Raw genomic sequence first — 18749 nt, 5'->3', positions numbered from 1 at the left:
ACCTGTTCCTGTGAAGAAGGCTGAAAACTAGAACTATTATAGGGGAATAGAGGGTAAGAAGTTGAAGGCGACCTTTATTTTTATTGTGACCTTTATTTTTTATTAAGAAATAATGAGGAGGGCCATCTTCATATCATAAATGGATTCAGGGTTAACTAGTGAAGAGTCTGGAGGAGAATGTCTATAGATTTTATATTCCTCCTAAAAGGGAAGGTTGTGGTATAGATGCATACTCAGTTGGTACTGGATTCCATAACTTTCTGTTGCTGCTCTTGTGAACAAAACCAAACCAAAACAAAACCTAAGAAACCTTGTAGGAACCATAGCCAGATATTTTCAGACAGTTATTCCATCCTATTTTTATATATATAAATATATACTTATAAATACACATTTATAAATATTTTTATATATTTTTGTGTATAAAATATATTTTATGTATAAAATACAATTATGAATATATGATACATGTAAATATGTGTGTTTTAAAATATACGTATTTATAAATATACATATTTGTATACAAATATTGTATGTATATATTTAAATATACATATTTATATAATTTATATGATTATGTGTATATATATAATTTGTACATGTGGCTAATCTTAGATTTTGGGTTTTTTTAAAGTCAAATTCTCCATTCAAAGCTTAATGTTTTAGTCTTTGATCAGATTTTCCATTTAAAACTTGCCTTTTACTGTCTTTTCATCTTAAATGGGGTTTCTCGGAGGTTTTAAAAGGTCTGTTTTCTATTCTGATTTAGCATTATTAATTCATAATTTTAGAATTAAATCAAAAGATGTTAATCCTCAATAAAATATATTTACAATTAGTTTTAGTTCATATAAACATTGATTTGCTTTTACTATATGTCTTGGACCATAGATTTCTGGAACTTAGAAGGAGTTCTTTTTATTACTAATGGGAAAACGTATTAATCATATTTTATTCTGTACTTCTGAACTACTTTTATGGTGTATTGAGGCTATTTTTTTTCAAAAATACTTTAAACAGGAGTTCCCGTCGTGGCGCAGTGGTTAACGAATCCGACTAGGAACCATGAGGTTGCGGGTTCGGTCCCTGCCCTTGCTCAGTGGGTTAACGATCCGGCGTTGCCGTGAGCTGTGGTGTAGGTTGCAGACGCGGCTCGGATCCCGCGTTGCTGTGGCTCTGGCGTAGGCCGGTGGCTACAGCTCCGATTCAACCCCTAGCCTGGGAACCGCCATATGCCGCGGGAGCGGCCCAAGAAATAGCAACAACAATAACAACAAAAATAAAAACAAATAAATAAATAAAATACTTTAAACAATTTTTATATGAAACTTGACTAAGAAGGAGTAAAAAAAGTCTATAGTATATGAGTATTTGAAAAGTAGGCATTTGTCAGACTGCTTGAGAGAGATGCTGAAGCAGGGGGCCTAGAAAGTCTGACCCATAGAAACTGAAATAATAAATGTGTTTTTAAAAATAAGCAGCTACATTTGTGGCAATTTATTACAAACCATTGGATACCTAATGCAATTATGAAACCAAACAGTTTCCAAAACATACCAAACCCAGTATATTACTGAAGTCCTTTGCTTTCATAGAGCTAGGTGATTAAGTGCAAGGCTAACAGTTTTTATTGGGAATTGAACCAGTTAGGAAAGAGGTCAACTAGAAATGAGTAGTAATTACTGTAAAAAAAGGAAGGACTCAACCTGGCTATAGTGGCTGATTCTCTGAGGCCAAGGTATCTAAAAAACTTGGCAAGTTGTTAAAACAAGAGCAGTGGTCTCTGTTGGGATAATCCTTTGCATTTGCTGTTTCTTCCATCTGAATCCTTCTTTTCCCATATATCCAGGTAGGTCACAGCCATGCTACACTCAGAGAGGTCCTCCCTGTCTGCAATAAATAAAATGTCACTCACTATTTGTTCTCTAACCTTGCCTTACTATTCTTCAAAGCACCTAACACTGCCTGGCATTATGTTATACACTGACTTGTGTATTGTCTTTCTCCTTCACTAGAATATAAGCTCCTTAGGGGTAGGATCTTTGCTTGTTGTGTTCACTACTATATATGCACCATTTACAACAGTACTTGTCATGTAATAAATGATAAGTAAATATGTGTTGAGTGGATAAATCTACATTCCAGATTTCATACTGACCAGAATTTTGTTGTCTGAAGGTAGGTGGGAGTTCTAAGGAGTAATGCCCATTGTTGGTCCAGACCCTAGTCAGTGGCCTACAGATGAGGTATTTCAGCCACTCCACTGGGAGATGGAGTAGCAGAAGCATAGATACAGACTGGATTTAGTGTAACTACTCAAGACTAAGGCAGGAGCTGTGAGATAGAGCAACTATTAGGACCATCCTCTAAAGCCTTTGAACCAGGGGGTCTGGGAGTAGTAAGGCAATTAAGCCTAGGCTATTAGAATCTAGGAAAATAATGTATTCCATATCTAGACTTTTCTTCATTCTTTTTTCATTTTGTTTGTTCATTCAATAATTCAATTCCTGGTATTTAGGTAAAGGAAATAAAAAGACAAGTCAAATAATATCCATGTTCTCATTAAATTTGCATTTTAAAGGAGGAACATAGACAGTCAACACAGATTAATGAGTAACTTCTTACAGTGTTCATTACTATGAAGAAATCTTTGTAAAACAAGGTACTGGAATAAAGATGAATTTCATTTCCCTGTTAGTGTCTGTATTGGAATCAGTAGTTACTGCTCAAAAAGAACTGTTGCTCTTACAAGGGTATAATCTGAGTAACGAATTACTAAATAATGTGATTAGTAACCTGTCATTTTCTATCTAGAAATTATTTTTTAGATTATTAAGATGTGCCATATGTGTTCCGTAGACATTTATCAAATGATTGATTATAATCAAGTTTATAGGTAATTAATGTGAACATTTGATAAATACTTATAAAAATTTAACTTCAAGATTTAATACACACAGAGTTCTATCGTGGAGCTTCGGAAATGAATCTGACTAGGAACCATGAGGTTGCGGGTTGGATCCCTGGCCTCGCTCAGTGGGTTAAGGATCTGGCGGTGCCTTGAGCTGTGGTGTAGGTTGCAGACACAGCTCGTATCTGGCTTTGCTGTGGCTGTGGTGTAGGCCGGCAGCTACAGCTCCAATTAGACCCCTAGCCTGGGAACCTCCGTTTGCCATGGGTGTGGCCCTAAAAGGATAAAAGATGAAAGATAAAAAAAGAAAAAAAAAAGAAAAAGATTTAACACACAATATTTATTTGTAAGCTTTAAGTATATTTGACTTAAGTAACTTAGAATTGATTAATCACTCACATTTACTAAGATAATGAAGTTTGACTATCTGAAACCCTCAGCTGTGATTTGCTCTACTCTATCATTAAATATTTGCTTGTTTCAGGCAATGTGCTAAGTACCAAATATGCATTGAAGAAATCAAGTATTGTCCTTGTCTTCATAGAGTTTATAGTCAAGTTGGGGAAACATATTTTAAGCAAATGAAATTAGAAATTACGGTAAATGCAAAGAAGGCAAAGAACAGATTGTTAATAGAATATCATTTAGATTAGAGGAGTTGAGAACTGTAAAGGATCTGAGATTCTGCCCTACTTAAAAAGACTAGCCTGCCAAAGTTTTCTCAATATTGTCAAAAGACATGAAACTCCTGGGTCAGAGCAGAAGGATTTTCTTACTCACAGCACAACAAGCTGCATGAGTGTTGGCGTAGTTGTTTGTACAGTTCTCATGCCTCCAGGTCATTTTGAGTCCAAGTGAATGACTGGTATGCTCTGAGTTTGCGTCATGGATGAGAACCTTAAAGCTTGGAAAATTTACCACTTTTGTCTTAAGCAATAAGCTCTTTGTGAGCAGGGCAAAGTTACCTCATCTTTCAGGGTTGCTTACTACTAATGCAAACCCAATAAACAGACTGTATAATTAGAGCAACCAGGAAAAAAAAAAAGGCAACCAGGGGCTTGCACTACTGCCATACCCTGCAAGAATGTGGGGAAACTCAGGAGCATGGTGAATTGCTTCTTCATCAGAGAATAGGGATTTCAAAGAAGTCCTGAGTTTTGTTGGTTTTTTTTTTTGTTTTGTTTTGGGGTTTTTTGTTTTGTTTTTTGAGTTTTACTACAGTATACTTGGTGTACAATAAACTGAATATAATTAAAGTGAACAGTTTGGTAAGTTTTGACATATATGCACAACCACGAAAGCATCACAACAATCAAGACCAGTGAACAGGAGTTCCGGTCATGGCACAGTGGTTAACGAATCTGACTAGGAACCATGAGGTTGCGGGTTCGATCCCTGGCTTTACTCAGTGGGTTAAGGATCTGGCATTGCCTTGAGCTGTGGTGTAGGTTGCAGACGCGGCTTGGATCCTGCATTGCTGTGGCTCTGGCGTAGGCCTGCGGCTACAGCTCCAATTGAACCCCTAGCCTGGGAACCGCCATATGCCGCAGGAGTGGCCCTAGAAAAGGCAAAAAAAAAAAAATTTAAAAAAAAGACAAAAAAAAAAAAAAAAAAAAAAAGACCAGTGAATATATTTATCACCTACAAAACTCTCCATGTACTCCTTTGTAATTCCTCTCCCTGCCGTCTCCTTTCTCCTTCCCCAGGCAAATTCTGACCTACTTTTTATCACTATGTGTTAGTTTACTTTCCCTAGAGCTGTGTACAAATTGAATGACATAGCACATATTATTTATTCTTATATGTCTTTCATGCAGTGTGATTGTATTTAGATTCATTCATATTATAATGTGTACTTACTGCTAGATAGTATTCCATTGTGCAACTGTACTACGCTTTGTATATGCATTCACTTGTTGATGGACATTTTGGTGGTTTCCAGTTTTTAGCTGTTACAGCTAAAGGTGCTTTAAATGTTCTTGTGTAACTCTTAGGAACATATACTTTTATTCTGTTGAATAAACATATAGAAGAGGAATAGTTTGATCATGTGGTAGGTATATCTTTAACAGTATAAGAAAAGGCCAGACTCTCTTGCCAAATGATCATACAGTTTTTCCTTTCCTCCAATAGTATATGAGAGTTTCAGTTCCTCTATCTTTATCAACATTTGATTTTTTTAATTTTAGCTATTCTAACAGGTATATAATCATATATCATTGTGATTTTTGGGGGGGGGACTTGACTCTAAAAACAAAGACAACAACAACAACAAAAAATAAGTGAGACTGTGGCAAACAGAAAAGCCTCTGCACAGCAAAGGAAGTCATCAACAGAACAATAGGGCAGCCTACTGAGTGGGAAAAAAATTTCCAAATCGTATCTCTGATAAGGGGTTAATATCCAAAATGTATGTAGAATTCATGTAACTCAATAGCAAAAACCCAAACTATCCAGTTAAAAAATGGGCAGAGGATCTGAGTAGACATTTTTTTCAAAGACAGTATACAGTTGGCCAACAGGTACATGAAAAGATGCTTAACGTCACTAATAATCAGCAAAATGCAAATCAAAACCACAGTGAGACATCACCTCACAAGTGGTGGAATGGTTAGTATCAAAAAGACAAGAAATAGGGAGTTCCCTTGTGGTGTAGTAGGTTAAGGATCTATTATAGGCACTGCTGTGGCTTAGGTCACTGCTCTGGTGTGGGTTTGATCCCGGGCATGGGAACTTCCACTAGCTGCGGGTATCTCTCCACCCCCACCAAAAAAAAAAAAAAAGGCAAGAAATAGCACATATTGATGAGGTTTTAGAAAAAAGGGAACCCTTAAGCACTGTTGGTGAGACTGTAAACTGGTGTAGCCACTCTGAAAAACAGTATGGAGTGTCCTCAGAAATTTAGAAATTGAACTCATTCAGCAATTCCTCTCTGGGTATTTATCCAGAAATTTTCAAATACATTTTTCTGTTACTGATTTCTAATCTAAAATTATTTTGGTTTTCATGCTTTGAATGACTTGAAATCTTTTAAATTTATTCAAGCTGTTCCATGGCATCAGAAATCGTTGATTTTTGGTAAAAGTTTCATGAAAATAATGGTTACTTTAGTGTTTTGGATGAAGCACTCTTTAAACGTCAGTGAAGTAGGAGTTCCCTTCATGGCTCAGCAGAAATGAATCTGACTAGCATCTATGAGGAAGCAGGTTTGATCCCTGGCCTTGCTCAGTGGGTTAAGGATCTGGCGTTGCCATGAGCCTGTGGTGTAGGTCATAGATGTGGCTCGGATCCCACATTGCTGTGGCTGTGGTGTAGGCCAGCGGCTACAGCTCCAATTGGACCCCTAGCCTGGGAACCTCCATATTCTGTGGGTGCGGCCCTAAAAAGACAAAAAAAGTCAGTAAATTTTGGGTGTTGGTGGTTTTTTGTTTTTTTTTTAATGCTTATTGATTTTCCATGTATTTGTTTAAAAGTTATCGAGAGAATTAAAATCTTCACCTGTAATTATCGATTTGTCTCTTTTTCTTGTAAATTAAATATCTAAGTGTATGGTCCACATATCAAGTGTAGTAAATAGTCTAACATTATTTTGAAAGGCCTAATTAAAATGCATCTTCAGTTTGTCCTATAATGTAGGCTATTTGTAGCACCATCTTCATACATAAAATAAATTTTTATTTGCCACATTTTATCTTTTATCTAATCCATTTTATTGTTTTGCTTGGCAGCTTCTATGTTTTTGAAACATGCATTTGAAGGAGAATACCCTAAATTATTGCGTCTTTATAATGACTTATGGAAGCGTCTTCAACAACACAGCCTAAGTATTCAAGGAAATTTTAATTCAACTGGAACTGCAGACCTCTATGCTGACTTACAACACATGGAAGATGACACACAAGACGTGTTCATACCAAAAAAGCCAGAGTATGAGTACGTTGGTTTAACTTGTTTGTTGGCATGTTAAAGATTTTGTCTTTTATTTGTACTCTAACTTAGAATTTTGGAAAACACTAATCTTTCTGAGGATTCATAATAATCCTTATTTCTTTATTTACCTTAAAAGACTTCATAACACTTTTAACTGAAGAAGGTTGAACGTTATCCTTCGTTGAGCAGTCTGGTTCCTAATTAGAATCCATTGTAAAGTATAACGCCAAGTAAGGTGACTAGAAGCTAAGAGATGAGCATGTCATTATCATTTATCTTCTGTTGCAGTATACCTGTAATTACATCAGATAGCATCATTATAGATGGACTAGTGACATAAATGTGATATAAAAGGAATGTGTTCAGGAACTATAGTGAAAATATATCTTCTTGTGGGAGAAAACTAAGCACCGTCAAAATTAAACCTGAAAGTCTGTTGGATTATTCATGAAGTACAGTATATGTAGCCATAATTATGGGCCACATTGGGAAACAGTGTACCATCTCACTCGGTTTAAACCAGCCAGCTTTTCTTCCTAAATTGAAAAAGAGTATTATTTTCAAATTTCTGTCTGAGCACCAAATCAATCGATTGGCTTGCACACCTTCTTTAAATATTAGGATCATGGAATTCCCAATGTGGCACCATGAGTTAAGGATCCAGCGTTGTCCTGCAGTGGCTCAGGTTCAGTCCCTGGCCTGGGAACGTTCACATGCCATGGATGTGGCCAAAAAATAAATAAATGGAACACTAGGATCATATTTATTCAGATGAGACCAACTCAAGTAACAGCAGATTCTTATCACCTGCCTTGTAAGAAAAACCTTGGATAGATTTGTGCTGTTTTAATGTCTATTTCTCTTTCAGTTTTTTCCCCCCTAAATAGTTCAAATTGAATTGTATTCACTGTAGTATGAAGTTCTGACTGGTAAAATATAGGCTGTAGACGTTTTGACTTGCAAAATAAGTGGCATAAGGGTAGACTAGAGTGATAGGAAGGGAATGGTTCTCTTCTGTTACTCTTTTATGCTAAGCATGGAGACTAGCTGAGGACTAATGCAAGAAGGGGACAAGAGCACCGAACCCAGATCTGTTGATCTAGAAAGATCTAACATTATATTAAGGTTTTTTTTAAGCATATAAAACAGCATATATAATATCATTCTATTTCTGGCTTAGTTTTATTTTTAAATTCATCTGCTTGCACTGAAAAGGTCTAGAAGTACACATACTAAAAGATAATACTGTTTTATCTTCAGGAGGTAGAGTTTTTATATTTTCTACTTTTATTTTAAATGAGCATATGTTACTTGTGTGGGTGGGGAGAAAGGCAGTAAATTGATCGTGGAGGGAAAAAAATTTAGGAAAAAGCAACTGTGTTTTGACTAGTGGGACATCGTTGTCACCTTTTGGAGACTAACTTCAGTAAAGTAGTTGGTGGGGAAGAGGAGGGACCCATGTTCTAAGAAGCCAAAAAATAATGAGGGTAATAAGGAGCCAAATGCAATAGGTTTTATGTATTCTTTTCAGAAGTGAGGCAGGGAAGAAAATATGTTTGACCATGTTACCTGAGCCAAAGGAAAGTTTTTTTTGTTGTTGTTTTTAACGATGGAGAGTTGAGAGTGTTTATAGACAGAAGTAGCCAGTGGAGAAAGAGATAAGAGGTACAGGAAAGAAGAGATAATGAATGGAACAAGGCCTTAGAAGAATCTGAATGGCATTAAGGCACAAATAACCAGGCTAACATTTTTTTTTTTTTTTACCATTGATTATTCGTGCTGAATTTTTGTAAGCCTTTCTTGCTATAGAGAAAATAAAACAAGATAATTTGATAGAGTGCCTTATGTTGGGTGGTCAGGGAAGATGTTTATGAGAAGGTAACATTTGACCTGAGATCTAAATGCTGTGAAGAAATCAAACGTGGAAGATTTGGAGTCAGTTTTTTGTAGGCAGAGAGAAGAGCAAATTTAGAGTCTTTGAGAAAATTAAGATGGAGAGGTTGAGGAATTGAAAGCTAGAACGCAATGAGTGAGGAATAGAGAGGAGTATAAAATTGGGTCAGAGAAGAAGGGAAATGTCGGATCATGTAGAGCTTTATTCTTCATGACTTTGGAGTTTATTCAAAACAGTGGAACCATTGCTTTTAAACAGAGGAATGATAGGAACAGATAAACAGTTTAAAATTAGCGCTCTGGGAGTTCCTGTAGTGGCTCAGTGGAAATGAATCTGACTAGTATCCGTGAGGACGCAGGTTTGATCCCTGGCTTTGCTTAGTGAGTTAACAATCCAGTATTGCTGTAAGTTGTGATATAGGTCTAAGATGTGATCGGATCCTGAGTTGCTGTGGCTGAGGTGTAGGCCAGCACCTACAGCTCTGATTCCACCCCTAGCCTGGGAACCTCCATATGCTGCAGGTGCAGCCCTAAAAAGACAAAAATAAAATATGCACTCTGGGAGTTCCCTTTGTGGCTCAGTGGTAATGAACCTGACTAATATCCTTGAGGATGTGTGGATTCAATACCTGGCCTCGCTCAGTGGATCAAAGATCTGCCATTGCCATAAGCTGTAGTGTAGTTCGCAGATGTGGCTTGGATCTGGCGTTGCTATGGCTGTGGTATAGGCTGGCAGCTGCAGCTCTGATTCAACCCCTAGCCCAAGAACCTCCATGTGCCATGGGTGAAGCCCTAAAAAGAAAAAAAAAAAAAAAAGAGCACTCTGGCTTCTGTGTGGACTACTAAAGGTCAGGGTTACCACAGGGGAAGAGAAGTGGAAAATGGAATCTGTTTTGTTTATCCATATAAGAAATGATAATGGCTTGAAGTAGGATGAATGGATGAGATGGCAATAACTGTTCACAGTCACGATATAATTTAGAGGGCAAGCCAGTAGAACTTGCTGGTAGATTGGATTTGAGAGGACACAATGAATCAAGGATATGCTTGGACCTGTTGGGAGAAGACTAATGGCTGGAAGACATTGTTTCTTTCATCAAGTAGTATTGAATTAAGTTTTTTCTTTTGAAACCGTTGAATTAAAGATGCCATAGAGCTGTAATAGAGTTGTTGAAAAGGTAGTTGAATGTGAGTCACAGTTGGAAATACATATTTGAGAGTCATCACTATGCAGAGCTTTAAAAATCATGGGATTGGGAGTTCCCATTGTGGCTCAGTGGTTAATGAATCTGACTAGGAACCATGAGGTTGCGGGTTCAATCTCTGGCCTTGCTCAGTGGGTTAAGGATCCAGTGTTGCCGTGAGCTGTGGTGTAGGTCGTATTTGCGGCTCAGACCCCATGTTGCTGTGACTCTGGCGTAGGCTGGAGGCTACAGCTCTGATTAGACCCCTAGCCTGGGAACCTTCATATGCCTCGAATGTGGCCCTAGAAAAAACAAAAAATAAAAATAAAAATCATGGGATTGGAGGAGATTCCGTATGGAAGATTTATATAAAGAGAAAAGGGAACCTTGGCCCAAGATAGGGACTCCAAAATTTATAGATGGTTCAGAGGAGTGGCAGCCCAAAGGACTAAGACAGGGGAAAATGGTGAGATAGGAGGAAAACTAAAAGTTGCGTCAGTTTAAGTTGGAGGAGGAATGGTTAACTGTGTCACATACTGTTGAAAAGCTGAAGAAGCTTAGGACGGGAAATTGGCATCTTAATATAGCAAAATAAGGTTGTTCAGGTCCTAGATGTGGAATGGTAGATACAAAAGCACTGTTAGAATTGATTGAAGACAGAGTAGGAAATTGCCTTCTGGGATGACAGCACTCCCCAGGCCACTGACCCCAGTGAACCTGTGAAAACTGTTAAAACCAAAAATAGTAATAATAATAATAACTTAAAGCATCTGAAAAAGATTTTAAAAGCAAACAGTAGATGAAGAATCATCTGCTCAAGAAAATCAATGAGTGTTCAGTGGAAAGAATTCTGTAAGAACCTGTGATATTAGAGCCAAGACTGTTTTTTTCTCCCTCCCACTGTCCAGCTCAACAAGGCTTACACTCTCTTCCAGACTGGTTGCCAAAAAACAAAGGGCTCTCTCTACCTGGCTCTCTCTCCCCAACTCCCAGCTGGAGGGCTTTCTTCCTAAGAAGAGCAGAACCACAGCATTGTTCTATCCTACCAATTAGCTCAAGCTAAGTCTCAGAGAAATGAGATCAGTACATGGGTGCTTACTATGCCCAATACCCACATGTTGTAAATGTTTTATCACAATAAAAACAAAGCATATTAAGCAAATTTTTTAAAATATGTTCACACAGATATTTGTACACCAGTAGTTATAGCAACCTTCAAAATAGCCAAAAGACAGAAATAGCCCAAATATCCATCAACAAACAAATGGGTAACCAAAGGTGGTATATCCATACAGTGGAACACTATGCAGCCATAAAAAGTCATGAAGTACTGACACATATTACAGCATGACTGAACCTTGAAAAAATTATACTAAGAAGGCAGACATAAAACTCATACACTGATACTATTCTTATGAAAATCAGGAATAGCAAAATATTTTAAAAAGGAATAGCAAAATCATATAAAGTATACAACATGTGAAATGTATTAGTGGTTTCTCAGGGCTGGGGATGGGGTGAGAGGGGTAAAGGTTTAAAGCTAAAGGGTATGAGGTTTCTTTTGGAGAGAAGTGTTCTAAGATTGACCATGGTGATGGTTGCACACACCTGTGAACATACCGAAAACCATTTAATTGTACACTTTAAATGGTTGAATTGAAAGTAAATTTCAGTAAACCCGTTTTTTAAAAAGAAAATGAGAAAGAAGGAGGTATGTTCAGTTTTTCTGAGAGGTTATGTTATAAACAAAGGAATTAATAACTCTTTCCTTGAGTTAATAAGAAAATCACGGAGGGTAGATGAATTTACAAAGAAAAAAGGGAAAACAATTACAGAAATACCAAGCTGACAAAGGTTATTGCTGGTGGTTTTGGTCTTAGTTTAAAATAGAAGCAGATGGTCACTTACAAAGAGTGAAGGGCTATGAAAATAGAATTTGAATATGTTGAGCTCTGGGTCTCTTGAAATTAAGGATTTTACATAAATGTGTAATAGAGACAATTTGATTTTTCTCTGTAATGCTTGGGCAGCTTAGCAGCAGATAGAGAGGCCATCTAAATGAGATTTTCTTAGAGCTTTGCAAGGAAGATAAATTCAAATATCAGGATGTTAATGAGAACACCTTGCAGTAGTTGGCTGTGGATGAGGACAGAAGACCTGGTAGGCTACTGGAGGACAAGCATAGCAGAGGGTGCCTTAGCAGTGATCATTGTAAGGTCAGAGTAGAGTCTTTTGAGTAAAATCTAACGCTTGTATTGATCCACAGGGCCCAGCATAAGTGTCCGTCTTTTCTCCTAGACTTGATGTTGTCCTGCTCTCCTGTCACTAAGTGCTCTGTTCCTCTAACTTTCTGGCAAACATGGCCAGGTATGGTCTCTTCTCGGGGCCTTTGTGCTTGCGGTTCTGTCCTCATAGAAAATGCCTACCCTGGAAATCTATGGAGCATGTTCCCTCCTTCCCCTCAGATCTGCTCACCCCATATAACATTGGATGAAAAAAGCCCTTCGCCTTCCTTGCCTTATTTTTCTCTTAGAATCTATCACTCTCCATTGTATTCCATGTTAACTCATTTAAAATTTTTATTTCTGAAGTTCCTGTCATGGCTCAGCAGTTTACGAACCCAACTCGCATCCATGAGGACTCAGGTTCAATTCCTGGCCTCACTCACTGGGTTAAGGATCCGGCATTGCCATGAGCTGTGGTGTAGGTCGCAGATGTGGCTTGGATCCAGCAGTGCTGTGATTCTGGCATAGGCCAGCAGCTGCAGCTCTGATTCGACTCCTAGCCTGGGAACTTCCATATACCACGGGTACAGCCCTAAAAAGACAAAATAAAAAAAATATTTATTTCTTTTGTGTGTGTGTGTCTCTTAGAAGCATGTAAACTTTTAGACAACAGGGAAGTTAATTGCTGCATTTCCCTCACCTAGGCATGCTGTAGAAATTTAAGAGAATTTGTAGGAGGGGAGGAGATGGGATAAGTTGGGGTGTGGAAAGTTGTCTTTAAGCTCTTAGAAGTGGAGCAGTTCAAAATGACACCTCAAATATGGAGGCTCCAAAGTAATGCAAAATGGAGTTCCTGTCATGGTGTAGTGGAAACTAATCCAACCAGGAACCATGAGGTTGTGGGTTCGATCCCTGGCCTTGCTCAGTGGGTTGGGGATCCAGCGTTGCCATGAGCTGTAGTGTAGGTCACAGACGTGGCTTGGATCCCGCGTTGCTATGGCTCTGGAACAGGCTGGTGGCTACAGCTCCGATTAGACCTTAGCCTGGGAAACTCCATATGCCGCCCATGCGGCCCTAAAAAGACAAAAGGCAAAAAAATAGTAAGAAAATAAAAAAACAAAGTAATGCTAAAATAAGGGGGAGTTCCCCTTGTGGCTCTGCAGTAATGAACCCAACTAGTTTCCATGAGGACATGGGTTCGATCTGGCATTGCCTTGACCTGTAGTGTAGGTCGCAGACGCAGTTTGGATTCCAAGTTGCCATGGCTGTGGTGTAGGCTAGCAGCTACAGCTACGATTCAACCCCTAGCCTGGGAACGTCTGTGTGCTACAGTTACGACCTCAAAAAGGAAAAAAGAATTACAAAAAAATAAAAGTAGTCTTCTAGTACAGGACAGGTTTTAGAAAAGTTGTCTGTTTTCCTATAATCACCACGGCTCCTTAGAACAGATTTGGAGAACAGGAGGAATGTTAGGATTTATAATTTAGTGTTGAAATTGCTGCAGAAGAGGGAAGAGCCTTCTTAGGGTCAGTAAATGACAGGAGCAAAAATAGGGAAGACATTTAAATAGCTCGCGTGGACTTCAGTAGAGGGTTGCCTCAGACGGATTTAGACGCTAGTTCTTCCCTGTTCCCGTTGTGGTCTTTCTGTCTTCATCTATTACAGAAGTTATTCTAGTTAGTACTTTACCTGCAACGTTTCTTCACTAGACTGTAAAGCAATTTAAATCTCCATCTTCCCAGCACTTAACAAGCGCCTGGGACATAGTATTCTTGTAGGGTAGCAAGGGTGGAAAAGGAGAAAGCCAAGTTTCCTAGATCTGAAGGAGCAAGTCGCATGTTTTCAAGATTAGCATTTAGGATGAAGACTTTGTTGGGTTTGTTTGTTTTCTTAAGACAGTGGAAGGGCAAGTGGAGTGATCATAAACAGGGGTGCTGTGAGAAGATAGAGTTTATTATAGGAGTAAGCAAGCAGAAAGGAAAAAAATGGTTATAGGTGTTTGATAGTAGTTGTCAGAGGTAAGATACAAGATCCGATAGCTGGGCAACTAAATGAAAATCCGCAGGAATAATTGAAGACACGGGAGAACTAAGGAGGAAAGAAATGTTTATTAGGCTGTTTTAGTTTGTGAGCAGTGTTGTAAAACAAATTAACGTAGAACTCCAATTGGGAGTATTGATGTGATTTATGTGGTTATGTGGGACATTTGCAATACTTTTTATTTTGTCCCCATTTCTGTTAGTAACATTTTTGGCACCTGAAGACTGGTAAAAACCTACCCCTGTATACTTCCCTCTCAGACACTGAGCTTATACCAGGGCAGCTGTGTGTGGAAATGGGTTGAGCCAGTGGGAGCAGGTCTCTGCACACTTGGCCTCTCTTGTCTGCTCTGTTAAAAACAGGCTAAATGAAGGCAAGACCCCATTAGAATTAATAAGATTTTGCAGTGTTATTCTCTTAGTTTCAAGTGACAAACTGCAGTAGATACTGGTGCATACTATCTTGCAGTTAGACCTAGAAATTATGTATGAATTAAAATGTTTAGTCCTTAATGAGTGTTTAACTATGAAATGTATTTGTAAATATATTTATACATTTTTAAACATTTTTTTTTCTTTTCTTCACATAGAGCTACATTTTATATGGGAGATATGTTTTTAAGAAAGGCATTTACAACCTGATACAATAGCATTTAGTTTTGTATAATTTAAGTTCATTTTTAACAAACTTTGTTTCCACAGTCCAGAAAAGGCTTTGAAAGACGCACTACAACCCTACGAGGCTGCTTATCTGTCAAAATCCTTATCTCGACTCCTTGATCCTATCAATTTGGTTTTTCCTCCTGGTGGTCGTAATCCTCCTTCTGCGGACGAACTTGAAGGTATCATTAAAACTATAGCAAGGTATGTTATATTTTATATAATGACATATCATAAAATGCCTGCCACATTAGTTAGTGATGTATGAGGGCAGTACGTTTTCTTTCCTTTTTTTTTTTTGTCTTTTTTTGAGGGCCACACCCACAGCATTTGGAGGTTCCCAGGCTAGGGGTCTAATCAGAGCTGTTGCCTCTGGCCCATGCCAGAGCCACAGCAATGCCAGATCCGAGCCGCCTCTGCGACCTACACTGCAGCCTATGGCAATGCCGGATCCCCAACCCACTGAGCGAGGCCAGGGATCGAACCCACAACCTCATCGTTCCTAGTTGGATTCGTTTCTGCTGTGCCATGATGGGTACTCCAAAGGCAGTACATTTTCAATTTATCTCAAATTATTCAAGCAGTTAGTCTGGCAATTAAAACAAGAGCTTTGCAGTAAATGAGTACACATGTAGTAAGTACTTGAGATTCCAATTAATAAAACCATTTAAATGCGGTCCAAAAATAGTCAATTTACAGTTATTCTGTATCTTGTCAAGGATACAAAGTAAGGCAACCTAATTCTTTATGCCATATTAAATTTCTAAAATTACACAGGAAAGTAAGTATAAAAATAATTTTACAAACTGATTAAATAAAGCACAGAGATAAATTTTTTAAATCTTAAATCCAGAAAGTACCTCATGGCATACAAGGATTATAATCCTGATTAGGCTACTCATGTTTACTATTTTAAGCTTTCTAAGTGAATGCGACAGCTTTTAAAACCTCCTCGAAAGGAATGTGTCCTGGTAGAGGTGCCACCTGAAGGCTTGCAGACAATGTGATCATACTGTTGCCTTTAGACATTTTACAGCCACCCAGGTTAATCTGCCTTTGAGACTAGTTCAGTTTCTGTCATAGCTAACAAGTTGTCCGAACAGTAGGTCTATACATTTATAGGTGAACATTTTGAAGAGTAAAAATAGTAGTTAGGCAATACAGGATCAAGATAGAGAAGTCTAGATTCCTTTAGGTTACCAATTTGAAGATGGTGATTCTGAGGCGTTTCAGGGTAAGGATAAAAAGCCCCCAGGTGGAGTTCCCGTCGTGGCGCAGTGGTTAACGAATCCGACTAGGAACCATGAGGTTGCGGGTTCGATCCCTGCCCTTGCTCAGTGGGTTAACAATCCGGCGTTGCTGTGAGCTGTGGTGTAGGTTGCAGACGCGGCTCGGATCCCGCGTTGCTGTGGCTCTGGCGTAGGCCGGTGGCTACAGCTCCGATTCAACCCCTGGCCTGGGAACCTCCATATGCTGCGGGAGTGGCCCAAGAAATAGCAACAGCAACAACAACAACAAAAGACAAAAAGACAAAAAAAAAAAAAAAGCCCCCAGGTATAAAATGCATAAGCGTATTTCCTATCTGTACAGTGTCAAAATTGCTCAGCATCTTAACCCTAAATCTTTCCACAATTAACTTGACTTTCCAAAGTCCGACTCTAGATTTTTTACCGTAATGTCTCTGTTATCTGGTTAGTACAGTAGTCACAAAAACAGCCTTAGATGCAGCTTGATCTCGTTGACCTATTTGTGGACATGTTGGAGCTCTCTCTCCCATCCCCCTGTGCAGCTTGACGTTGCTGTGATTGGTTATAACCTGAAACTTGAAGAAGCAAACTTATGCCATTGTTTAATAGAATGTGAAAGTAAACATTCATAAAATTATGTCTCACTGTTATATGAGAGGGCATTTTTGTCACACATAGTATGCACTAGTTCTGTTTCAAAGTCCTTTGCTTTCTTCATGAAGAGAATCTGGTCAGTGCCAAGCTTTACTCTGCTGCTTCAGACAATCATTACTTTTCTTGCTTTCTACTTTGTGTGTGGGTTTTCATGCAGTTTTTAACTCCTGGTGTACTTTCCATGGTCTTTATACTTTTTTTTTTTTTTTTTTTTTTTTTGCACTTAGCTCAAATGTCTCAATCTAATGTTAAAGGTGGAAATAAGCATGAAAAATACTTAAAGAATCCAAATTTTTAAAACTTCGAATTAAATCCTTTTTACACTTTTGATACATTTAAAAAAGCCACTCTATCAAAATAGCATGAATTGGCATAATTCCTGCAGAAACTGAGTTATCTTTATGTGTTGTGTAATTTATATTTTTAGCCTGTGTCCTTCCAGGGTCACCATTTCCATTCAAGAGCTGTCATTTCCTTGCAGATGTCTATGATATGCAGTGTCTCTAATTGCACTTATCAGTTTTAACAAGAGTGCTACTTTTAAAATCTGTACACAATTTACTCTCTTAATCACAGCCTGAACCCACACATGACATGCTTTTATTAAAGAGAAACTGGTCATTAGCTAAACCATCTCAGAGCACTTGTTCCTAATGCTGAATTTAGGATGGAAAATGCAACAATGCAGTAAGTTCTTGGAAGCAGTAGTGAAATCTATAAAAAGAATCACCACATTGTTTATTGAGTTTAGGTTTATGTGTTGCTCTTTACTTTGTTGATGAACTATGTTGTTAATAATTAAAGTCTGTTTTTGTTTCCTTCAGTGAACTAAATGTAGCGGCTGTTGATGCAAACCTCACATTAGCTGTGTCAAAAAATGTGGCTAAGACCATCCAGTTGTATGGCATAAAATCAGAGCAGCTGGTAAGAGATAGTCCCTTCTGTAAACTGTCGTGACTTTGTTTAAAATTACTTATTATATAGTACTTGAATTACTATAAATATTGAATTGACTGAATATTAATTTACTAGAAAATGTTACATTGAAATTTTGAAACTTTCCTATGAATTTAAACCAGAAAAAATGTTAACATCTCTTTAAAAACTGACCCTCCTAACATTGTTACATTTTCAGAATGCAGGCAGGTTTTTTGTTTGTTTTTTTACAGCCACACCTGCAGCATGTGGAAGTTACTGGGCCATGGGTCAAATCTGAGCTACAGCTACAGGCCTCTGCCACAGCAACACCAGGTCCGAACCACATCTGCAACCTATGCCACAGCTTACAGCAACACTGGATCCTTAAACCACTGAGCCAGGCCAGAGATAAATCCCGAATCCTCACAGAGACACTGTTGGGTCCTTAACCTGCTGAGCCACAGGGGAACTGAACTCCCAGGTAGGCTTTATAAGACTTTAAAAAATGCATGTGCCACTTTATAGGCTAAATCATATATATATATTTAAGCATTATTATTTCAAATTGATCAGATTTACTCTCTCATGTGACCACTCCAGATATCATTCATGTACTGTTACCTAGTGTGGAACTGATTTGAACCATTAGAAAATGATTAGAAGAAGTGAAGTGCTTAACATTGTAGAAGAAAAATGTTGATTTACTTTCTGAAAGTTCTAACCCTAGACCATAGAAGCTTAATTCCAAAATTACTTTACCTGACTTTTTTTTTTTAGGGCCACACTCAAGGCATGTGGAAGTTCCCAGGCTACGGGTCAAATCGGAGCTACAGTTGCCAGCCTACACCACAGCCACAGCAACGCAGGATCCGAGCCGCGTCTGCAACCTACACCATAACTCACTGCTACGCCAGATCCTTAACCCACTGAGCAAGGCCAGGGATTGGGCCCGCATCCTCATGGATTTTAGTCAGGTTCGTTAACCACCGAGCCAGGACAGGAACTCCAAAATTACTCTACTTGAAACAGATGTTTGCATATATTTAAAATAATAGCTGCATAACTGAATCGTAGTCTTATTCTCTACA

The 18749-nt window shown here is 38.3% G+C and overlaps 1 protein-coding gene across 4 annotated transcripts in view; it reads left to right on the top strand.

The window, feature by feature from the left end:
* Window positions 1-18749, top strand: part of COG5 (component of oligomeric golgi complex 5) — a 277016-nt gene that overhangs the window by 192258 nt on the left and 66009 nt on the right. For 2 of the 4 annotated variants that reach the window (XM_021102595.2, XM_084977452.1), the window contains exons 12-14: window positions 6640-6844; window positions 14885-15046; window positions 17568-17667. In XM_021102595.2, coding sequence (XP_020958254.2) covers window positions 6640-6844; window positions 14885-15046; window positions 17568-17667 — 467 coding nt within the window. Of the gene's footprint in view, window positions 1-6639; window positions 6845-14884; window positions 16098-16396; window positions 18440-18749 lie in introns of those variants that run through there. The other 2 variants (XR_014816125.1, XR_014816126.1) reach the window with 2 other exon arrangements.

Source organism: Sus scrofa, chromosome 9, assembly GCF_054392235.1.
Source record: "Sus scrofa isolate SSC_HxYL_T2T_F1_AM1 chromosome 9, Sscrofa_HxYL_maternal_Yorkshire_Landrace_v2.0, whole genome shotgun sequence".
Taxonomy (NCBI): domain Eukaryota; kingdom Metazoa; phylum Chordata; class Mammalia; order Artiodactyla; family Suidae; genus Sus; species Sus scrofa.
This window is presented reverse-complemented; position numbering and strand designations above follow the sequence as displayed.